The following is a 26,086-nucleotide window of genomic DNA, read 5'->3' as shown; positions in this document are numbered from 1 at the left end:
TAAGACATAACTTGCAGGGTTTAGATAAGTATGATTCACACCAAGTAATAAATCAAACTAGAATGAAAGTGTATAATACAGTGGACACGAGTTTGTTCTTGAAAAATTATGCATTTTCATTCAAATCACAAGAGTATTGTTGTCAACATATCCAATAGTGAGTTATAATTACATGAAGAGAAAAGGACTCAATAAAATCTCTACACGAAAACCTTCAATAGATCTAGATACATGAAGAAGAACTAACTCCAAAATGAGTTGAAAAACTCAATAACTACAAACTACCCACAACCTCCTAGGGTAAGATGCAAGAAAATAGCTCCAAAATAGGACACCCCACTCTCTGAAATGAAGTCTAAAAAATAAAAAATTCCCTCCAAGTCATTGAAACATTTATGACTCTCTAAAACCACCCCAAGAAGTGCTCCAACTACTCATAAATAACCTCTAGACTCTACAGAAAAGTCAAATTTGACTTCCTTATATTCTCTCTTAATGTCTCCAAATTGGTTAGAGTCCAAGAAGTCTTTGTGCTCATGAATACATCTTTTCCATTTAAGAAAATGCATCATTATTATGTTTCCTTAAAAGACTTTAACAACTATCAATTTATAAATATAACATTCATAAAAATTAGTAACTGTTAAATTACAATATTTGATTTTAAAAGGAAACAAAAATAATACTTTATTATTAATAATATAGTAATATAGTGATATATTATTAATGTATTTTACTATACTATTAATAAAGACATATGAAAGTGAAAAAATCCCACAAAGATATAAAAAGATGCATAAAGTAATGTGATGCATACTAGAGGATGATAACATCAATAACCTCTAGTGAAATGTCTCTCTATCCTTAGCTAGCTCTTAAACCATTTGAGAGACAAAGAATGAACTTTATTATAGCTTGATTGACCCACAATCCTAAAGACCAAGGTTTAGAATGACATAAAATCCTCAAAATCAAGAGCATTATTTGCATTCCATACACAATGATATAGAAATACATCTCAACTAATATGACAAATGCTAGAAGATGAAGTCATTAGTGACCTCTAGTGAAACACCCCTTCATCATCAACAAGTTCAGAAGTCATTAGAGAAATCAAGACTTTATTATTTTGATTGAACTTTGATTCTGAAGAATGAAATTTAGAAAGATATAAATCCTTCTAATTGAGCATTATAATCCTTCCATACAAAAGGATATAAAAAGATACATAGGTAATATGATCAATGTTAGAGAATGAGAATGTCATTGACCTTATGTAATGCCCCTCCATCTTCAAATCTAGTTATTGAACCATTTAAGAAAACAAGTCTAAATATTAGAAAGAACATACTAATTATAAATAATGTCACCAAATTGGTGGAAGTATAGATGAATGCAATAAGATGAGAACTCTAATGACATTGAAAGAAATGTCCTATCCTTTAACTATTTTTTTAAATTGTTTGAGAAATTCAAAGACTAAACTTTAGAAAGAATGCATCCTGATAGATGGATGGATGGAAAAACCACCCTTAAACATCACACACTAAGAAAAAAGTTGAACTTGAAAATGAATAAGTCAAATTTAACTATTTAACACTTTTACTTTATGAATCAAACTTTAGCATGTGATGTTTAAGTGGTCTAAGATGGAATTATAGATGAATGCTAGAGAAAGAGAATACCAATGAAATTCAATCAAATGTAGACTTAACTTTAGAATCAATATATCCCAATATCTCACCATATGGTTGAAAGTATAGACATCAAAAATAGTTGTACAAGAATTATGACAAACAAGTTAAAACATATAGGGATAGCTCTTGAGGGTGGGCCATGGGCTACAAAATGCCACATAGTTATGGAAATTGCATAGCGATAAGCAAGTAATTATTAAAGAAACCTCCCATGGGAGATATTTTGAGGAAGGTAATGTGTAGACGTGAAGGGTGAGGGGGGATGAAAGAGTCACATTTTCCATGTGGGCTTGTTTAGTTATACCTAAAGCCACTAATGGTGGTCTTCACATTTCTATTTTTCACTATCTTCCCAACCCACCTACCATGCCCACTCTCATGTCCTTATTTAATTGTATTTTTATATGCACTCTCAGTGGTCCTCACTTTACATAGTTAAGACTAAGGAGGAATCATTCTTTTTCCTTTCTGTACAATCAGAAATACATTATTCATTATCCACTTTAATGTGGACACAAGTAAATATCTTAGTGGATTAGAATTGACTAATACTAGTGCTTGGAGTGCCCCAACAAACTTCCTTTTTGCCATATCTTTGACATGACTGCTACAATGTATTGGTTGGGACACTTTGGGAAGCTTATAATTATGAATCTTTGCAACAACGTGAGCCATGTCTCCTACTTTGAAGGCTCTAAATCGAATACTTTAAAGTCACCCTTTTTAATTCAATCATTTCTTTCTTATCTTCTTGTTTCCTCAAATCCTGACTTCACCACATAATACTCAATTCTAGAAAACCCTAAATCATTACATAGTCTTTTTAAAAACTATATAGTTACTTTCATGAAATTCATGTATGTCTTACTTAATTGTCAAATTCTACACTTTGTAAGCCTTTCAATGGAAGCCTCATTACCAAATACCCTCAATATATGGTTTTTACTAAAAGGTTTCTAAGTGGGTGAAAGAAAACTAATGTTAAAAATGGAGGATGGTGTAAGAAAAAGTCTTTATTCAGCTACGATCTCTCACCATAAAACTAACCACCCAAGAGACGTTTGAAGAATAAAATTCTTTAAAAATGAGATTCCATGGGGAAAAAACAATATAGATGTTGAAATTTGATCAAACTTCAATTTCTAATGCAAAAAATGCAAAAAAGTGAGCTACCCACTTTAGATTTTTAGAACAACTGACCGATTTAGAAGAGATGCCCTGAACTTCAACTCTCACACATGCATTGAAGTTGAATAGAATACAATGAAATGGATGAAATTTTCCCTTTTTAAATATTAAGCTCATATTGGTCAAAATTTTGACTAACACAGGCATGAATTTTTGAAAAAACACATTTTCCCTTTTCATAGTCTGACCAATCTAATAGATGGTCAAAAATTTTGGTCTAAAAATGACCTCAAATGTACTAGTGATACATACATACATAGACACACACACATATATATAAATATACATGTGTGTGTGTGTGTGTGTGTGTGTGTGTGTGTGTACATACTTACATACATATACAAAGATGTAGGAAAACAAGATGCAAAGATCACAAGGGCATGAAAATGAAATACAAGGATCACAAGGGAACGCCAACAAAATCGTAGATCTTCACAATCCACAACATCTCTTTGTATATATACATACATACATACATACATACATACATATGTACATACATACATATACACATACATATATACATACATACATACATACATATGCATATGCAATTTTATCACCTTGGAAAATTGTATTTGATCTTGCTAGTTGGGAACAACTGACTGTTCCTACTATGATATGTTTTTGTAAAATTTCTTGTGAACTCTTCCCATTTTTTCTGATCTAGTTTAATTTTTTTTAAGATCTTGAGATAAGTCACTTAGCATGGGTTGAGTTAGTTTTATTATTTTATTATTTTGATTATGGAATCTATATGTAGTTGGATCAATTTTTTTGTTGTGCCAAGATCTCTCTATATATATGCATACATAGGCACACACATATGTGTGTGTATGTATATATGCACATATATATACATATACATATGTATATATGTATATACATATTTACATGCGTGCGCGCGTGCGCGCACACACTCACACACACACACACACATATACATACATATACATGTACATAAATAATAGTAATATATGTATTGCATCTGCATTTGCTTTATCATTTCTTATAAGAGTGTTTCAAGGTTGGGAACCACTTCAACATCCTTTGCATGGTTTAGAAGCTATTTCAATGTGGCAGAGGCTTCTGCAAGGGAATGAGCCTCGTGATTATGGCATTTACACAAAAGTAGAACTTGCTTCTTCAACTCCTAACACTCAACTCTTCACTGAAGTTATTTTTCAAGTAGTAAGAATAGCTGCTAAAAATTCTTGGGAGCTAATGGACCCTAAACCTATGCTATGTTTTCTAGAGACATGAGAGGAGTTACTACTAGCTTCAGTACTTCATAACATTTTGGATCATATAATGATGCTCAAATTAACAGTATCACTAGATACTTGGGATCCTCGTAGGGTTACATCCTTAGCTTCCATTGTTGGGCCAATGTATGGAGCATTTATATCCAACTATTTTTTATAAATTGGGGAATGTGCTTCATTCCTTGCATGCAAGTGATGCATCTACACATGCAATTTTATCACCTTGGAAAACTATATTTGATCCTACTAGTTGGGAACAACTGATTGTTCATTTTATTGTACCTAATATGATGACTATTCTATGGGAATTTTTAATCAACCCAGCTAATCAGAAACTAGACCCATTTAACTGAGTTATGGCTACTTTATTTTCAAAAATATCTGCTATGATATGTTTTTATAAAATTTATGGTGAACTCTGCCCATTTTTCCTGGTTTCTATTTTTTTGCATAGGATGTTGGATCAATTTTTTTTTTGTGATAATATGTAATAATTACCTTAAAAATGATCTCTAAGACATGCATGTTTAGAAGGAAATATAAAGAGATACCTATTTAGAAGGAAAAGAAAAGAACATTTACATAGCCCTTGAAGAAAATCACAGAGCAAGGACACAACAATGGAATCGCAAAGAAATGGCACAAAGATCACAAGGGCCCAACATGACAACAACATCATGGAGAAAGGGCATGACAATGAAATCGTAGAGCAAGCGCATGACAACATGTTGGTATCAAATGTGGACCAAGTGTTTCAAATTTTCAATTTATGGTTTTGAACCTCTTCGAACTAAGGTTCGAAGCAATTCGAAATGACTTGAAATTGTCAATGTAAGTTCAGTGGAATTTTAATTCTGCTCGGTTCAACAATTTCAACATCAAAGACACTCTAATGGCCCTACTTCATGGTTTAGATTCAAAGATCATGGCTGTGATAAGTCAAATAGTTTAGAGGTGTGGTAAGAAATGCAACAATCTAGGTTCTTATTGTGCATATGATATGACTTGGGAAATATATGTCATTTTTGACAGAGTACTCCATATGATTTGGAAGTTAAAGCTTATGATTCATGAACTTAAGAAATGAATTAGAAAGTTGAAAGGAGAAATGAGAATCCTAACTAATGAATGGGTTTGAAGCTAAATGGATGACATATTCAGTATGTGTTAGCAAGCTCCTATAAAGAACAAAGATTCATTAAAACATTGGAGTCACTGTGGGTGTATGGAGTGATATCATCAAATCAAGAGAATGAAGAGTTAGTTCATGCTGATAACAGATATATATTCTTGCAGAAGCATGGTCAAAATGGGAAGCTACTTGAGTCAATACAAATAAACAAAATCGAGGGCATGTTCTTGTTTGGGATATAGTTATCTCGACTCATGCTCGAACTAAGATGACATTAATGGGGTTATAAATTATCTTCCCTGAAAAATCGAGGTCAATTTGGTGCAATCACCAAATCAAATTCTTCAACTTCGACACATGTACTTGGGTTGGATTCTTTAGGAAGAGTGTCAGGTTTTTATTTATACATGAATGCATCAACACTGTTGTGACGACAGTCACCGATGCCAAACAGTGAGGGGGTAACTACATGTTGTTGAACATTTTTCTCATTATTGGGTAAACTGTCCATGATATTTTGTGTTTCAAACTTCCATTGACATGTGTTAAGAATTGTAGATGTCATTTCAACAGATAATCCCATAATTCGGAATGGAAGCTCAAGAGATGGCAGAAATCGAATAGGAAATGCTTGGTCAAATTTCAATCCTAACTTTTGGAGTTCGCATAATCCCATGAATATCACTCTAAAATATCTCACTAGTGTTCAAATTGTGGATTCTTATAAACAATGGTCGGGAGATTTGATAATGGGTGTGGAACCTGAGAGTACAGGGTTGGTTCGATGCATGCAAACGATTTGACAGTAGGTCCGATAGTAAAAGGTATCTCACAAAGCAAATGAAGTAAATCATCAATGGTTTGATGCGATGTCCTTGCTCATCTCATGAATCTAATTTGGAAGCCCAGGTGGAAAGATATATGATAGGACCCGAGCCTCATATCACGACAACTAGACCTATTCTTCAATGGTCTCAAAATAATATATTTCCCTCTTTTCTCCAAACCTTCAAAATATTAGACAAATAAATGCTTGATTAAAATACCATTTTGGAAGTAATATAACATATCAAAAACTCAAATGCCCTTCCTTTGGACCACCTGTACGAAAATGGGTGATCATTGTTTTAGGGTTCATTAGGTCATTTTTCCAAAAAAACTATGCTTCAAACATTGAACTAACACCCCAAACTTGGTACAACAACTTTTTTTCCAAACTAATGATTTTGGCACTAGTTTGTTTAGCCAAAACTTCTAAGTTCCCCAAACACAAGAACCTCACCAAATTGTGCCAAAAACTAGGGCCTTTTATTTCTCTGACCAAAATTCGCTCGAGGACTCAAATGAAAGTTGAGACAGCTTTAGTTGGACATGTCCAACATTCTTCTATCATAAAATCATCTCCTAATTAGGCTAGATCTTTGATTCAAATCTATATATTATCTCCCCTCTTACAATTGAGATATTGCAATAGGGCATGCTTATCTTGGCAATTCGAGGAAGTAAATGTCTAGTACCTGCAAACCTACATAAAGATGACTAAGTACAAATATTTATTTATATAACAAACAATAGAAGGGAGTAATACATCATGTAGATCCTGACTCATAGGAAACTACAACTCCCTCCCTGAACCACATTAGGCATGTTAAACAAAAACGTAAAATAAACACACACAACATACTCATGCAAGTATGGAGTAAGTAATCCATGATCATAAACATAAAGCATCATCATTATTTGTAAATAAATAATGTAAAAGTAATCATGGACACATTACCATCCACATATGTTATCTCACACTCTCCAATAGCTCCTAATATAAATCAAATCACTATATAATATCATATATCAATAACCTCCAACATCACCGACATAACCAACACATACATGAAACTGACCTAAAAGAGTTTGGCAATATGAACTGAAAAGAAAACTATGGGGTAAGCACTACATGCAGTGTGGAATGTGATAATGAGAAATGGTAAAGGTCATGGAAGCATAATGGTTCTAGTAAAAGAAAAGGATATGTCATTCGGTTGAAAATGGAAGACTCTAAAATGCATTTATGTGGTTCAAAGTTGTGAAAACAATAGTGTTCACAAGATCGCAACATGTCACTTTACCCCAAAAGTTTCTAAAATGTATAAAAATCATAGATTAGATCACAAAGATCCTTATGTAACTCTAAAGAAGGATATTATGTTTTTGCAATTAGGGGTCCTTGTTAGATACTTCAAAGTTAGAAAGGAAAATGGTTGGGCTAGTATTTCTAGCTAAAAAGAAAGTTACAATTTTATTTGGCTACAGAAAAAGAGAAAAGCTTGATGGAAAAAGAGTCTGACATACAATTTAGAAACTTCTACCTAAATAAGATTGTGACTTTCTTTGTAATTAATATTACTAGCTTTCCCATTTGCCTTTCTAGTAGTCAAATCTATGACAAGGAGAGCCTCCCCCGTTACAAAAATACTAGATCTTTAGAGTTGTGTAAGGGCTCCAATCATTTTGGGAAAGACTTGATAACACTATGTGGCAATTAAGATTTAATAATTTGCAATGTCTTATCTAGATGGTGAAAGTCAAACAAGTTCACTTGCAATACTTGCAATGGTGCATGTGTGGTATATTATGCAACCTATTCTCATAATTTATATGAGAGAATTGAGGGTGTTGTGATTGGGGAACACATATCATATCTCAAATCTGATCATAGACTATTGTACATAAATTTGTTGTGGGCAAATGATAAGCTATTTGGGACAAAATCTCAATTTCCTCAACGATCCCTTTCATAAGGGAAAAAATCTTTTGACTAAAAAAACGGTAAACATCTTTAGGGCTACAATGAGACTCTATAAGGGGGGAGGACATGCAAGTGCACAATGTTAATAGCTATGCATTAACAAAAATCTTTAAACAGAGTATAGTTAGATAAGGAGTTTAAAATGGGTAGGAATATACAAGAATCAAATTAAATAAACCTTGACATTAAAGTTTACAAGAAGATTCTAAAGATGAAATGAGTAGATTTTATGGTCACAAGGAAAGAGGAACTAATTTTCCTTAGTAAAAATAACCCAAACTATTTCGGAAAGAACTTTAGTCTAAAAGGAAACAAACTAAAAACAATATTATAGCCACTTAATGGTTTGATTATGCTAGAAAGTTGTATGAACAAGAAGGTGAGGTGGACCCACCACCCTTGGTCAACAACATGAACAAAAAATCATCGTGAAAGAGGTGAAGATGGGTATTAAGAAACTAGGACACATTACGAATATCTTCAATAATATTAGTCGACATAGGTTTCCTAAAGATTGGACATCAGGCTAGAATGCCCTATTTTAAGAGTGATGATGTCAATAACCCCTCCAACTATAGGAATGATCAATCCTCGATTTATAAACTTATTTGGCAACGTAATAGCAAATAGGTTGAAGAAAAACATAAATGTATAAAAAGTCAAACTAGTTTTAGGCCAAAACACTCAACAATTGATCATTGTATCGCTTTAAGGCACATTATCAAAAAGAGTGGGAGAAAAAGGATGAGGTATTTTTGTTGTTTTTTTGACTTTAGAAAGGCTCTCTACACTATCCCTAAGGACAAGCTTTAGGTCAAAATGGAAGAATTAAGGATCCCTATACAAAACTTCAGTTCACATTTCAAAATCAAAACTTGAGTCCGCATTTTTAATTCAAAACTTTAGCTAACATTTCAAAATCAGAACTTGAGTCAGCATTTTAAATTCAAAAATTTAGCTAACATTTCAAAATCAAAACTTTAATTGACATTTTAAAATGTTTCATGAGCGATATTGGGGTCAAACAAGGTTGCCCACTATTACCTACTATGTTTTTTTGGCTTATAAAATGTTTCATGAGCGATATTGGGGTCAAAAAAGGTTGCCCACTATCACCTACTATGTTTGTTTGGCTTATAAAATGTTTCATGAACGATATTGGGGTTAAACAAGGTTGCCCACTATCACCTACTATGTTTGTTTGGCTTATACATTGACAAACTTGAAGAGTGGTTAAACATGCAAAATACTGAGGGTATCAAGTTGAGAGAATATTTAATAAGGTTGTTGCTTTATGCGGACAACTACTCTCTTTTTCCCTTGAGCACTTTTGCAAAATATTGTTACTATAGTTCAATATCAAAAAGACTAAAGTCTTGATTTTCACTAATTGTAAAAAGCAGTATCAACATAAGTTTTATTTTGAAAAAATACCCTTATATCGTAGGATTGACTTCAACAAAAAACTAAGATGAAATGGTTGCAGAAAGAAAAGAACGTTAGAAAGATGGAAGACATTTTATGCTCTCCAAAACAAGTGTTGAGAGGCAAGCGTTTAGGATTGTTCTACTGATTGTTTTTATGGGTGTGAGTCATTGACCATCAACACTTAAGCCTCACAATGGAAGCAAATCAAGGGAATCCAAAAGCATATGATCACAAACAAGTTTAGAATCAAAAGCACTATCCCATTTGATATAATGCTAAGTGAAATGGGAGCTACCCCTATCAAAGCACATGCTATGGTGCATCTAAAAAGTTTTCTAAAAAGAATCCAAAAAAGTACATGGATGCAACACAACATAAAGTTGATGAGTAAATAGAATATTCATTTCGATGTGTCCCACAAATAATAAATATCTTTTTTATGGATAAACTTTACAAGAAAATTGGGGGAATTGGTTTGGAAGTATATACATTATATCAATGAATTCAATCTCAAATGTGACTAACTTCAAAATGTACGGAAGAATGCAAAAGAGGCTTGGGAAGAGAGAGTTTGCCTGTGTTGAACAAAACTTTATTTTAAAATGTGTTGCATACAAGGACAAGAGGACCAAGTTACTCGATATAGTGCATTGAAAAGTTAAAAGTGCTCATCATAAAATTGCACATTTAACCTCAAACTTTATAAAATTTCTTTCTTAATTCATCCCTTGCCATTTTAATGACACCTCATGGAAACATGGAAACATAATAAGATGACCAAGTTAATGGCTATAGTGCATTAAAAAGTTGGAAGTGCTCATCATAAACTTGCACAAGGAGTTACTCAAATTGGCTATGTTCCTCATAAACTTCATAAATTTTCTTCCTAATTTATCCCTTACCATTGTAAAAACTTGTGAAAACATGAAAACATAATGAGAACTAGCTTGTGCCTTCCCATTAAGCCCACAAAAAAGTTATAACCTCATCTTTCTTTTTGAGATGTTTTTTTGTTACATTCTACTTGTTTAAGGATATTTGTAATTATCTAGTCGGTTTGCTGATCGAATTGCATTGTAAATCATATGTGAAACCCTGTACAAAACCAGTTATTATACATTACATAACAGAACAAGAAGAAAGAAAACTTTATTCCGAATACACATGTGAATAGTAATTGCAATCAAAGAATTTGAGGTTGGGAAGCAACCTTTTAATGGAATAATGACGGATTAGATTACTGCTCCCAATTACAAATCATTACTTTGCCCCCATGGTTAAAGAATCAACAATGTAATATGTAGTAGCAAACGATGCAATGGTGCATCTTGAATTGAACCCACTTCGTCATCTGCTAAGGGATGAATTCATCGTAGCGGCTCATCTGAAGGATGCTTGGATCTCTTCCAAAGTTCATCCTTTGGTTTCTGAAACACACAATACCACAAAGGCCAGTGTGAAGGTGCACACAACAGAATATAGCGTGAATGTCCCTGCAACAATAAGACGGTAATAATGGAACTTCAGAAAACTGTTCATAATGAGCAATTATTTACTCATTTTTTGACAATATGTTTTCTAGCCTACTCTAGACTAAATATGGTTCGCAAGATCTATCAAATGGATATAGGTGTCTCATCCACATTCCTGCTACAATCTGTTTTCATATCTACAAATGGGGCATACATTCCCTACCCCTGCTGGATTTGAACATGCTACCTCTCTTTCAAGGATATGTTTTTACTTGTTTAAAGATTGAAACTTTTCCCACACAAATAGGCCAGACAAGGCTAATAGACATTTTAGAACTCGCCTAGTTCCAATCTTCCAACATTCAGTATCAGGGGACATGGCATGCCCTGAAGGCTTAATGGACCAATATAGGAATCTAGGAGAGACCACAAATATTATCGTCTGGTCTAATTGCTTTACTAAAAGTGTATACCATATAGAGAAGCGGTGCACATTCCATCATGTTTGTTATAGCGGAACTCTTCCATTTGGAAATGATTTAGTGGGCGATTTTGGTATGCTTAAGTGATGCACAGCTCAAGGCTAAAAGCTCACCAGCATAGCTCCATTGCATTAGTAAATTGATAGTCATTGTCACCACCCATGATGTCATCTAGTGTGCCAGGGTTGCTACACTGCCAGCAAGACCCTTGACATTGAGTGGAAGTATCTACAGTAGCACAGGAAGAGTTAGATAATAGAGAAACAGATTATTAGTAGCATCACTTTAAGTGATTAAAGGACCAGGAGATTCTTCCCGGTGTTTCTGTAAAGGGTGCAATAATGTGACCTAGTCAATGTTACAAGTGTGTTACCTCAGAGATGATAATCCATGGGATGGCACCCATACCAAGTGAGAAGGAAACGATGAAAATCTGTAATCAAATCACCAAACAACAAATGATATATATCAATATGACAAGAGAATGGTGTGACAGAGAATGTCTAGTTAATGCATAGAAGTTTTGGTATGTGTTAAAAATCCTAAGAGCTATGTTACTCGAGCGTTCTATTATTTCCGATTTCTATATTCATATTTGAGTTTTCATTCCCAACTTACCAGCAAACTTGTTAAAGCTAATACACTGAAGAATGTTTCATATTGAGAAGCTCCTTCCATATGGCTCTGCAATAAGAGCAAACTAGAAATTAACTTTGGAAAGCCAAGAAATTCCATACCATTAGGCACCAGATAACACCACCAAATAAGTGTTTAGTAGAAAGTGAAGGCGTGTTTTTCATAGAGCTTCAAATCAACCATTAGGATTTTTAGAGGCGCTGCATTCAAGTAAGATGAGAGACCAAGAAGGAAATGACATATGGCTTTTAGTGACACTACCTTCAAGTAAAATGAGAGGCCAACAAGAAAATGACATATGGCCATCCCTCCTGATGAGACCTATTGACAAAACAATAAAACATGTTAGTTCTCTACACCATTGAATCTATGCTCCCAAATGACACAATACAAAATCGTGATAACTACAAGGTTTTTCTCACCATAAGGAGAAGACATCGACCAGCTTTGTCCATTAGGCATACAGTAAGCCCAGTTGTGAGCACCTGTAACATTATCCTTTATTCATGAGCAACATGAGACTAAATCATGACAGAAAAATTCATGCAAGACTTCAAGAAAATAATTAAACCTGAACGGCACCAAGTCCAAGTGATGCAGCACTAGCAGATGAAATCCCTGCAAATTTGTGGATAGCACAAATCCTAGCTTAGTGCTTTGTTTAAGAAATAATATTAACATAGACACTGTGAACTAAAAATCACTTCCAGCAACCTTTTATCTCGTTGACTTTAAATTTCTAAGATAATTATCTCACAGAATTTGATTCTACTTTGCTGACTATTCATCTCCATGACGCTCTAGACTCAGAATATTTCCATTAGTTAGACAAGCTTCTACCATTATAGAGGTGATGTTAACTAATAGACAATTAAATCCCATTCACGATAGGAAAAGCTTAAAAAAAAGCAAAATCTATACAAAAGCAGATGACTCCTCAAACTGGTAGAATATTGAAAACACAGTAAGAAGTTTGATGATGCAATTAATGGAACGGGCAAAAAATGCAGTTCATCTTGGAGAAATCATAGCACCATGATTTCAATTGCTTCAAGGGAGACATCAATATTAGATCCTCGAAGTGCTTGTAGTGAAGCTTCAAAACTATCACTACCAACATTTGCCTGCACTCAAGTAATCATAAATTTGCCAAATAAGTTTCTTTGTATAGTATATGTCATTTTAAAATTATTAGCGATAATTGAATAATATCATTTCAAAATGTATCTGTATGTGAAATATGCTCACCAGCCATCTTGGGGATTCTGGTATGAAGAAGAGGCCGAATACCAAAAGGGCACAAGGGATCATACCTGTCCAGCTAAAGTTGTCAACCTATCATTTCTTTCATAAAAGTTAAAAATCTAATTTATTTTTTTAAATTCACCTAGAAAAAGCATAATAAAAGGTACCTGCAACTGCAAGAGGACGCCATGAAAGGAACAGTCCAAATAGATATGCCAGCATAATACCAATTGTCACAAAAAGCTGTTGAAAAATCAATTAAGTATAAGATTCAAAACTGTATCAAATTACACTTTATATTAGGACTATTATCATGATTAATATACAAAAGAATTTTGAGTTTACAAAACAAACCTGATTTACTGCCCCAAGACCTCCTCGCAAATGCTTTGGTGCAATCTCAGATATGTATACTGGTACCTAAAAGAACCATGATATGGTTAGATTCATAGCTGTCCACGTGCCTGTATGCTCTTTAATTTATTAAGTGTAATAATTTATGGCTTAAAAATGACAACAATAGGCTTGTTCTAGATTGTGAAAAAAAATTGACTTACAGTGAATGAGATGACTCCCACTCCAAAGCCTGTGAGCACTCTTCCCAAGTACAAAAATGAAGAATCCTGTAACCATAGGGTGATGACATCAAAAAGAGGAATTTCCTTATGCTCCAAAGGAAAATCACTATCAAACTTCTTATTCATTTAGCTATCATTTTATCAAAGGAAAATTAGCTTGCCTTGGCAAAAGAAATAGCAAGCCACCCAAGAATGTTGGGAATGGAAGCTACTAGTAATGCCTACACGCAAACAAAGAAGAGGTTATGCAAATATAAATGTTTGTTAATTGCACTCATCTTTAAAGATTGGGTACAAAAAAGAATTTATATGACCATCGTTGCTACTAGCAGTACAAGACAAAATCTTGCAGTGTATCCCTTTAGCGGTAGCATATTAGGTCTAACATATAAAATTTATTTTAGTAAAGAAAGAAAAACATTGAAGGCACTTACCCCTTTCTGTCCAATATAATCAGCAACTTGTCCACTAATTATTGCACCCACCATGGCTCCAACATTAGTTAAAGATCCAAATAAGGAGAACTGATAGAAACAACAAGACTCTATATTAGGATCTACCACATAAACTATATTCTATCCTATTGCAAAAATGCATTCATCAAATAACAGTACCTGGGAAATAGTTAACCCAAGATCATTGATGATCCCACTTTGTGTGGGCGAAGAGTATCCAATCTGCAAGAACGTTGCTATCAGAAACTTCCTTTTTTTATTCAGGTTGACTCTTGTAATGGATGCATGGATTAAAAATCAATCTATTCAAATAAGAAACTATAACTTACATAGAAACCAAACTGTACAGGCCCCAGGGCAACTATTAATGTACATAATATTGCAGTTATAGCACTTCCACAGAAGATTTCAACATTATCTGCCTTTCTAGCACCTTTACCGCCATGACAGCCAGATTTGGATATGGTTAGACGTGTGCTTCCTTTCTCTAAGAGAGCCTTTTTAATATCTCCATTGCCACCCATGCTTCCCTTTTCCAAATCATCCATGTACCCCATTGTTTTTATAGGGTAAAATCCGTAGTGACCAAATTTTCTGCAAACTTACAGGCCTGCACAGCCAAAATCCTGCTGGTAAAATATTCAACGCTCCCCTTAGGACCCGTAAAAATGGCTTAACTACCTCTTGTGTACCATAAGTTGAGTAGTTCTATTGGGCACTGAAAGATCGGTCTTTTGGTGCAATGGAAACTCCACTCTAACAAGTGGTCCAAGTTCGAATCCTCAAAATGTCGGGTAATGCTCAAGTAACGCTGAGGGGATATTGTTGGAAAAATGTTCAACACTCCCCTCTATAAGTTTAGTGGTTGTATCAGACACTAACAGATCATTCTTTTGGTGATAGCAAGGATAGCAACATGCAACATGCAAAGAAGTAGAGACTCAAAGATTCAACAATTTGGATTTTCAAAACTTAAGCATTCTAGATTCCAGGACTCAAGATTTCAACATTCCAGGATTCAAGGACCCAAAATGAGAGAAAGAGTGCTCATTTTATAATTTTCATGTAGGGTGAGACCATTGGATTTGTCACCCACAGACATGCGATGTGGCAAGAGATTCCTATGACGCATATGACAAATGTAAGATTCTATGACACATAAGAGTCAAATTTGGCTAAATGTGGAAGAGAATCTATGACGTGTCATAAGATTCCTCAACCCACTTAAAGTCAAGAATCTATGACGAATAAGCCAAATAGGGCATGCGTAAGAGGTAATAATAATTCCTATGACGCATATGATAGAATATGCCAAAAGTAAGATTCTATGACACACGAGAGTCAAATTTGGAAGAGAATCTATGACCCGTCATAAGATTCCTCAACCCACTTAAAGCCAAGAATCTATGATGAATAAGCCAAATAGGGACATGCGTAAGAGATAAGAATATTTGATTATGACAAATATCAGCCAAGTGTCAAAGGAGAATCCACGAGGTGTCATATCCAAGTGTCATGATGATGGAATATTTGAATTAAAAATCCTCTTATTCCAAAAAATAAGAATTAGCAGAAAATGGATTTAATGATGAAAAATGGAACTTAGGAATTAAGAATTTCCATGGTTTGCAAATAATGAATCAATTAATTAATAAAATTAATTAATTGACGATGCTAAACTAATTAATTAATAAAATTAATTAATTGAGGATGATAATTAGGAAGAATAATTAGAAAGAATAAGATTAAATTATGGGTTATTTAATCCTATAGAGAAAATTAGCAGATGATTGGCCAAATTGATTAAATGAATGCGATTGTATCCTTTGATGAAAATGTGACGATGATGGATATCAAATGAGATGATTGAAAGGTAGACCAAAGCCATGGTCAAATTAATTGATAGATCAAAATTGATAACATGCCAAGGACACATGACATGAATTAATTGATATGTAACATTTAACCGACATTTTAAATGCTACAAGATTGAAATTGACTGATAAGGTTTGATCATAATAACACTAACAGACACTATCAATATTATTAAAATGGTTGGTGATGCCATGATTTGACATTGAAAGCCTCAACAATGTCAAATATTGAATGACATGAATGATATTTTGACCTAGCACTGAGAGCCATGACAGTACTAAGGTCAGATTGATAAGATTGATAAGTTGATAGGTTTCCAAGACACTAAAAGCCACAAAAATGCTAAGGAGTGGATAAATGATGATTGATTTGGGATGTTTGATATGGTTTGGGTTGATTAGGACTGATTTTGAGTTGATTTGGGGTGATTTCGAGTTGATTTGATATGATTTTGAGTTGATTTGGTATGATTTCAAGTTGATATGAAATTGATGTGAAAGGGGATACAAATGACGAAATATGGTCAATCTAGCCAAAAGATCAAAGTTAGTAGAATGAGAAAATGGGAAAAATTAGTATGAAGAAGTGATGAAACCATAGATGCGAACCATTTTAGAGCATCTACACGAAGAAAATGGTTGTTGCTGCTTTGACAATCCTGAATGTAGAGCTAGAAATTCAGTAGGAGGGGAAAGAAAATTGCTGATCTTAATGAAAAAAATATAGAGAATTTATGCATTGATGAGACTCAAGACAGATGGAGTGAGATGAGAAAAATGGCATTCCAAAATGGAGGCTTTAATAACGGAATGCAAGAACATAGGAACAAACTTTCTCTGTGTTTCAGGATAAGGATGATTAGGTTTCCTGAATCATGTCATGAAAGTCATACATCATGGTAATGCAGGATGCTTCTTGTTCAATGATGATACAAAAGCTCCCTCATGTTTTCCGTTGGCCAAATTTTGAGGTTTTTAAAATGAAGATATGAGTCCAATTTGTAGATTCTTGAAGAATAATTTTGGAGGGAATTTTTTAACTTTTAAATGTCATCAATTTCTAAAATTGTAGGAGTTTTTTGAAAAATAGTTTGTGTGAAAAAATGTCTCCATCCTAAGGTAGGATTGTTTAGAAGTAATGGTTGGAACTTGGAGGACAAAATAACATGATCGTTATGGGATAAGGAAATTTCATCAATAAATATATTTTTTATTTCTTTTTAATTTTAAATATTATATTAAATAATAGGATAAAGATCACTGTCATTGCTGAATATCACTTACCTTTTAAGTTTTATTGTGGGGACACTCTCTTGATATATAGTACTTTTGCAGTTTTTTTAAGGGAATTGTTAAATTATACTAGTACAAGATTAAAGGGATAAGTCAATAGAAAACTATAGTTTGAATCTAAATATAAATTTTCAGAAAAATAAGATTTAATATAAAAAACATTTTTTTATGGTAATCAAAATATTAATAAAATAAGGTTTGTTTAAGGGAATTTCATCAATAAATGTTTTTGTTAATTTCTTTTTATTTTTAAATATTATATTAAATAATAGGATAAAGATCATTGTCATTGGTGAATATCACTTAGCTTTTAAATTTTATTGTGGGGACACTCTTCATATATAGCACTTTTGCACTTTTTTTGGTAAGGGAATTGTTAAATTATACTAGAACAAGATTAAAGGGATAAGTCAATAGAAAAATATAGTTTGAATCTAAATATAAATTTTTAGAAAAATAAGATTTAATTTTTAAAAAATTATGGTAATTAAAATATTAATAAAATAAGGTTTGTTTAAGGGCTCCTAAGGGTTGATTCTTGTGATGGGGGTGATGATGATGCTCATGTTGTTTTAGAGAATCTTCTTGTGTCATGATGATGATGCTCATGTTATGATGATGCTCATATTCTCCTGGATGTAGAGGAGAATATTCTATTCATAGGAGCAAAATTTCTTTCGGATGGAACCAAGAATGTTGCAAAGTGTCAAGCTACCATCTTTGCTATCCAAGTGGCAAAGTGTAATAGTGTCAAGAAAATGCATATATAGTGTGACTCTCAAGTCATAGTCACTGGTATTGTGAAGGTAAGATGGAAACATGGTTTCTTCACAAACATATTTGTTGCATTGAAAGGTTATTGGACAATTTCAAAGATTTCAAAATGTCACAAACATTATGCAAAGGAAATCAAATTGCAAAACAAAAAACTTAGGGTTCATTTGGTGAGCGGAATAGGAATATGTATTTCGGAATAGAATGCATTCCTGTTCTCTGTTTGGTTTAGCCAATATTTGATAAAAATTTGCGGACCCAAAAATTTATGTTATCTAAAATTTTTAAAAATAGAATAGGAATACATATTCCAATAATACCTATTTTGGTGGAATTGCAAAACCTCATTTTTGGGCCAAAAATGGAATACATATTCCATTTTTACTTCGTATTCCAATCTCATTTTGGTGCATCCAAACAAGGAATTCAAAATTTTTGGAATACGTATTCCTATTCCACTCAGCAAATGGGCCCTTATGAGTTAGGATGATGTCTAGCTAAAACATTACACACTAAGGGAAGAATTAAGTTTCGGAAAAAAAAGTCAACTTTGACTATTTAACAGTTTTGACCTGAGAATTAAACTTAGTGTGTGATATTTAAGCCGTTCTAGCTCAGAAACAATCGAGGAATTCACCCACTTTTCGTTGGTTGGCTTTATCCCTGTATTTAGGTGGATGAATTTATTATAATGAATGGTACTCATTAAATGGAAAATGGAAAATGGTAATCATAGATGATTTCAATCGTAGGACATGCGTGTATTTTTTAAAGAATAAATCTAAAGCATTTGATAAATTTGTAGAATTTAAAGCCCAGGCTGAAAGAGAATGTGGACATTACATCAAGGTCCTCAGATCAGATAGAGGAGGGGAGTATACCTCCAATTCTTTTGTAAATTATTGCAGGAAACATGGCATAAAGAAAGAGCTCCCAACTAGCTATGCACCACAGTAGAATGGAGTGGCTGAAAGAAAGAATAGGACCATTGTTGAAATGGAAAGGAGCATGATGAAAGAGAAAGGTCTCACAACTAAATTTTGGGGAGAGGTTGTGGCAACAACAGTTTACCTAATCAATAGGTGTCCCACAAAGGCAGTTTGTGATAGAATTCCAATGGAAGCATGGTCATGAAGAAGATGGACAGTTGAACACTTAAGGGTATTTGGATGTGTTGCATATGCACATGTGCATAAAGAGAAAAGGCAAAAATTTGATAACAAAGGTGTGAAATGCATTTTCACAGGGTACAGTCCAGAATCAAAGGCATACAGATTGTATGACCCACTGAATAACAAGATGATGCTTTCAAGAGATTTGGAATTTCTTGCAAATAAGTCTTTGTATGGTTCAATTGATGAATCACCAAGCACTTCAAGTAAAGTGTCAATCATGAGTGAAGAGGATGCTGATGAACAGCAAGAAGAAGGAGTAGATAGAAGGATAGGCAAGCAGCCTCAGTCATTACCGAGCTCCTCTAGGCATGACTGAGTGTCAAGGCCAAGCAGTAGTAGCGAAGATTCTAATCCCACACTCTCCTCCTTGTTACCAAGAAAGACCAAGAGTCTTAGGGAGATATACCAAGATGAAAGGTATGAAGAATATGATGAGAGTGTTAATTTTGCATTATTTTCTCATAGTGATCCAATATATTTTGAAGAAGCTATTAAGGAGAAGAAATGGTGTAAGGCCATGGATGAGGAAATAGATGCCATAGAAAGGAATGAGACATGGGAGCTAACTGATTTGCCTCCCAAGAAGCAAGTGATTGGAGTGAAATGGGTCTACAAGACCAAATGCAATGTTGAAGGCAAGATTGATAGGCATAAGGCAAGGCTAGTAGTCAAGGGCTACAAATAGTAGTATGGAAGAGATTATGATGAGACCTATGCCCCTATTGCAAGAATGGAAACTGTGCGTGTTGTCATAGCAATTGTAGCTCAACACAAGTGGAAGGTATTTCAAATGGATGTGAAGTCTGCCTTCCTTAATGGTGTATTGAAAGAAGAAGTGTATGTGGAGCAGCCACCTGGTTATGAAGTTGCAGGTAAAGAGAACAAGGTATATAGATTGAAGAGAGCTCTTTATGGGCTCAAGCAAGCTCCAAGAGCATGGTACAATAGTATTGACTCATATTTGATGAGCAATGGCTTTAGCAAAAGCAATGGTGAGCCCACTCTCTACATCAAGGTAGAAAATGGAAATGTTTTGTTTGTTGTTTTGTATGTAGATGATTTTATTTTTGCTGGAAATAACAAGGCTCTAATTGGTGAGTTCAAAGAGGTCATGAAAAGTGAATTTGAAATGACAAACCTAGGTCTCTTGAAGTACTTTCTAGGCATAGAAGTAAAACAAATGCATGATGACATCTTCATCTCTCAAGAAAACTATGCAAGGAAAATCTTGAAGAGATTCAAAATGCAGAATAGTAAGGCAGCCCCCACACCAATAGTAGTAGGTATAAAGTTGAGCAAAGAAGACACTAGCAAGAGAGTGGATCTAACACTATACAAGAGTATGGTTGGAAGCCTAATGTATTTGACTGCAACTCGGCAAGACCTAATGCATGTAGTAAGTTTGATTTCCAGATTTATGGAAACACAAAGGGATTCACATTGGAAAGTGAGAAAGAGGATCCTAAGGTATGTGAAAGGTACCAAGGGATTTGGAATCTTGTATACTGCAAATGATAATTTTAAGTTGGTGGGTTACATAGATAGTGATTGGGCTAGAAGTTTAGATGATAGGAAGAGTACTTCAAGATATATGTTTCATATGGATTTAGGTGCTATTTCATGGGCATCCAAGAAGCAACCTATTGTTGCTCAATCTACAGCAGAGGCTGAATACATAGCAGCAAATGCAGCAGCATGTCAAGCTATTTGGCTAAGGAGGATCTTGACAAATTTGAATGAAAGGCAAGGAGATGGAACCACAATTTATTGTGACAACATCTCATCTATTGCTTTGTCTAAGAATACAGTCTTCAATGGGAGAAGGAAACACATAGAGATCAGATATCACTTTATCAGAGAGTTGGTGGAGAATGGGGATATCAAAATTGAATATTGCAAGTCTGAACAATAGCTAGCATAAATTTTTACCAAGCTATTAGGCATTGAAAGTTTTGTACACCTAAGAGAGTGTCTTGGTGTAGTTTATTTGGATCAGTAGTGATCCTTATTTGTTTGGCTTGGGATAAAGGGGGAGTGTTGGAATATTAATTTTGGTTGGTTGTTTCTCCCTGGAGCCAAACGCCCACCTACCACCCTGAACGTTCAAAAAATCTATTATGGGCAGGTGAGATTTTGAAATAAAAAATGAGAGGGAAAATAATTTTTCTGAAGACAAAAGGAATGTTTTATCATTCATTTTGATCAGTTAGTTAAGAAAGAGAAAGAGCTCAGAAATTGCAGAGAAGAAAGAAGGAAAAGTGATCAGTAGATCCAGTGGTGCAGAGACAGGAGGAAGTGTTATTCATGCCTGTAGTAGCACATGCTCCTTTGTGTCATTCTGTAAGTTTATAGCTTATTTTTTTTCATTTGTCTTATTGAAGCAGTGATTGCTCTAGGCATTTTTGTATGCAGCCATTAGAGCTACACGTTTAATGTTTAAAGTTTGAAGCCTAAAGTTTTTGAAGTTTTAAAATTTTAGGGTTATTTTTAGGGTTTTTTGGTTGAAGCCAAATGCTTCAAGATTTCTAATAGTTTGAATCAGATTTGAATAGAAAGTAAGCAGGCATACTTGAATCCATTATTGTCCTTCTTCTATTCATTGCATTTTGGAAAGTTTATTTGGAAGTTTCAAGCTTTGAGTTTCTTGTTTTAATGGTGAAATCATTCACCCTGGAAGTCTGTCACTCGATTTTCTCTTTAGCTTGAGTTTTAATTTTATAGTCATTACTGAGTTCAATCAGTTCCTTCATCTACCGAGCTCCTCTCTACAGTGTCTACCAAGTTCACTCGGTGTCTTCATCTACCGAGCTCCACTCTCTTGTGGCTATTGAGTTCACTCGGTAATTGCTTTGCCTACCGAGTTCACTCAGTAATCACACCCTCTTTGGTTACCAAGTTGTGAGCTCTTCATTTACCAAGCTCACTCGATATCCTTTGGTTACTAAGTTGTGTGTTTACCAAGTTCACTCGATAACCTCTCCTGCCACCTTTTTTTTTGGTTACCGAGCAAAATTTATCACTCGATAACAGTTGTTCCCGAGAAAATCTTAGGGTTAGGTTGATTTTTGTGATTGAATTTTTTTTAAATATTTTCTCACATAATGTACACTATCCTCAGGATTCTGGGTGGTGTTTTGTAGAACTGTCTAGAGGCATCAGAGCTTTTGAACTGGATGTCTTTTGCATTTTTGGCCACAACTAGTGAGCGATCTAGTTTGTTGAGAGCACATAGGAGTTGTAGCTTGCAATAAAATTGGAAGTGAATTTTTTTCTGGAGACCCACGAAGATGAAGCACACGCCCAAGTTTGGGACCGAGATTGTGGGTGGGGTTATGCTGAGCGAGACCCTTGAAGAGATGTTGGCGAAATGGGGATTCAAGGACAAGTGATAGGAGGAGGTAGTGTCTGGCCTGCGAGCCCGTTTTGCATAATAGGGCTATGTATTTTTCTTGTTCTTTGCATTTTTTTGAATGGTTATGTTGAGGTGTCATGGTAGCTGGTGGCTGGTAGCTGGGTGTGCAAAGGGCGATGTCTATTTAACAGAATATATGTATCAGATTTGATGTTTTATTTTTATTTATTAATTAATTAAAAAGTCATAGAATCAAGTTTTTTGATTTTTTATTTAGTTAATATATAAAATAGAATGTCAAATCCGGTGCATTTCTGTCATAAGGAGATTTGTCAAGTGCTCTTAAGAGGTTTGGCACTTTGGGAAAACTTGTTTCTCGTGGAGTAGTTTTATAATGTAAGACAAGTTTTTGGACATAAAAGTACAAAGGCAAGCCTGCAACTAAAAGCCTATTGACTAATTAAATAAAATTTAATTGAAAAGAATATAAATTACCTCTAAGGATCTTTTCCATATCGAGTGTTGGATATATATATATATATATATATATATATATATATATATTGTGCATTAAGATTATGTTTTTTTTTAATAATGAATAATAATTGTTTTTCTATATTTTGTGGAGTAAATGAATTAGAAGCTCAATGCTAGTCTCTATAGGTTGGCCACCAATTTGGGTAGGTTTAGGAGAGGATACACTTTGGTAGAATAGAGTTCTATAATTCTATAGATTGTAGCTGCTATCAAGATCACCTAGTAATGCATTACATAGACTAGTAGGAGAAACAATCATCCACAAAAGTTGAACAATAAGTAATTGGACTGCAAGGAAAATAATCTACTTAGAAACAAACATCTCATGATTGAAGCCTTATTTATCTCCATTACCAGTAATGTGCATGTCATTAAACCATCATTCTAAATAGCTTGGACCATTTAAGCATCAATATGAGACCAATACAAGCTCTTATGAGTACAACAATGAGATCGATACTATTTTCTTTAAGGGAAACCAAACTAGAAATCACTTATGGAGACCAATGGTCACAACTTAGAAATCCACTTAATTAGAAACCATTGTCACACTAGAAGCCAATTATGGAAGACCAAAATGTTGGATTAATTAGGAAAGGAAGGATGCTAAGAGGAGGGGGAGAGGTGTAAATCAATATCCTCTAAAAATTTTATGCCTTTTCAAATTTGATTACCCCTTTGTATTTTTATCCACTTCGTAAACATACACATACATTACTTCAATATTTATATGAAAGTAAATATAGCTAATATATCTTGACATATGCATGTAAACACAAATCAACAACATGAAACATAAAAAGGTGATTTGGTCATGTAGAAACCCAAGGTAGTTAGAGGGAAAACTATTGTGGCGATGGTACCCACAAATCCATCACTACTATAGTAAGAGGTTGCCTTATTAAGGCTACAATGGGGTATCACTTCTAGTGACTTACTGTACTAGGAGTAATACAATCAAATCTATAAAGATCTACCTTTTGCAAAGATTTTACAACACTATACTGAGTGTGTACTCTATTAAGATATTTACAATAATATTGTTAGGTCTACCTTGTGAAAAGATTTTACTATTACAATGATTAGAAAATAGCAATGAAAATGATCTATATAATTGCAACTTACTTTTCTTGATCAAATCACTCTTCTTCTCAATTATTCACCTCCTATGAAGGATGTTTCAAATCCTTCCTTATGTTACTTGAATCTTTGGTTTGCAGTAGAACTTCCTCCTTGAACTTCTAGTATAACCCTCTAATAGAAAACATCTTCAACAACAAGCAAGAATAACACCAACATCAATCTATAAATTGTTCCCTATAGGTCCTTAAATATGTATCTTTTGCCTCCTATGATCCTTGACCATATTAGGGTTTAGGAATGTTCTAGAAATCACACTTGATCTAAATCAATGATCTAGAGTCACCGTTGTTCCATTATTTTCTTTCCTTTTATTTCATTGGCTTCCATTCTATGTTGGAATCATAAACAATCAAATCACATTTACCAATAAATCTTATCAAGTCATTTTCTTGATCTTTGTAAATGTAGTTTTTTTCTTAGTGAGATTGTTGTTCTTAAGATCTTGTGTCATTTTAAAGATTTATGTATCCTTTGTAAGGCTTTATAACTTTGTTGTGACTCAGTGACCTTCCTGCTTGGTTAAGCTTGATCTTCCTAGTGATGTCTCTTCTCGGTGAGTATTGGATTGCTAAATGTATATTGAGCTTGGTTATTACTATCATACTTATACTTATTTCTTCTCCTTTGCTCAAGCACAATAGCATGGCTTGGTAACTATGTCTACTGGGAAATATCATTTGTTCTTCTCTTCTCTATCTTTTTGGCACTAATGGTCCAGCATGAATCTGCAATGAGAATAACACATGAGTTGAACTTAAAATTCCATATAAGTTTTCCCTTTTAGAAGTGAAGTTGGGTCTCATGGGGATAATTTAATGTTTTAACCAATTGATTTCAACACCTTGGACATATTTCTTATATTTTGATTAGTGTGTCTTTAATATGGTGATTAGTCTATGAGAGTTGGGCTCACAACATCACCGCATCCCAATATTATTATCATCCATTCTTTTAGAATGATCCCAATCTTGCTCAAAAATTTGACCAGATTCATATTTGAAAATGTTGATTCGAGTCTTAAGCTTTTACAATTTAAATTTAGACTAAATCTCAAAAAAATAAATTTTGAAAGCCCCAGTGAAGAGAGGATGAATTTTCGAGGCCAAAACATTAGGTCATATAAAAAATTTGAGTTTACTAGTATAGGAAATATAAACCATTTACATTAGGCATCTAGATTATTTAAATAATGTAGTCAATTACATAAAAAATCAACTTAGAAAAATGAAAGTGTTGTTGATCACACATGAAACTAATTAACCATGTAATCTTGGATTTTTTGGATAATGAAAAAAATGTCTTATGATTCATCAATTAATTGGACTCTTCTCTACTTTACATATGTAGATGTAGAATTAATCTTTAGAAGTGGAAAATTCAGCCTAATGTGTGAAATTGAGTTTTAAGACATTGGAGTGGAACTAATATAAATATGATTAGTGGTGTTGACTTTCCTTGAGCTTCTAAATTTTGTTGTTTACAAACACCTTTGAAAAAATATATTGAACCATAAGAGTTATGTTCTTAGAAAATCCCTAGTTTGACTTATTTAAT

General features: G+C 33.8%; 1 protein-coding gene and 1 pseudogene across 1 annotated transcript in view; both read right to left on the bottom strand.

Annotated features, from left to right (window-relative positions):
- Nucleotides 1–10,896: 10,896 nt before the first annotated feature.
- On the bottom strand, nt 10,897–14,941 carry LOC149572504 (sugar transporter ERD6-like 6; annotated as a pseudogene).
- A 5-nt stretch (nt 14,942–14,946) lies between these two features.
- LOC149572503 (sugar transporter ERD6-like 6) overlaps nt 14,947–26,086 on the bottom strand; it is a 45,770-nt gene continuing 34,630 nt past the window's right edge. Inside the window, exon 19 of the mRNA XM_089815849.1 lies at nt 14,947–14,994. Within this exon, the coding sequence (XP_089671975.1) occupies nt 14,947–14,994 (48 nt within the window). The remainder of the gene's footprint in view (nt 14,995–26,086) is intronic.

The sequence above is a fragment of the Cupressus sempervirens genome, chromosome 2, assembly GCF_028749045.1.
Source record: "Cupressus sempervirens isolate cs-2001-9-10 chromosome 2, ASM2874904v1, whole genome shotgun sequence".
In the NCBI taxonomy this organism is placed as follows: Eukaryota; Viridiplantae; Streptophyta; class Pinopsida; order Cupressales; family Cupressaceae; genus Cupressus; species Cupressus sempervirens.
Note: the sequence above shows the minus strand (reverse complement) of the source record. Positions and strands in the feature narration are given on the sequence as shown.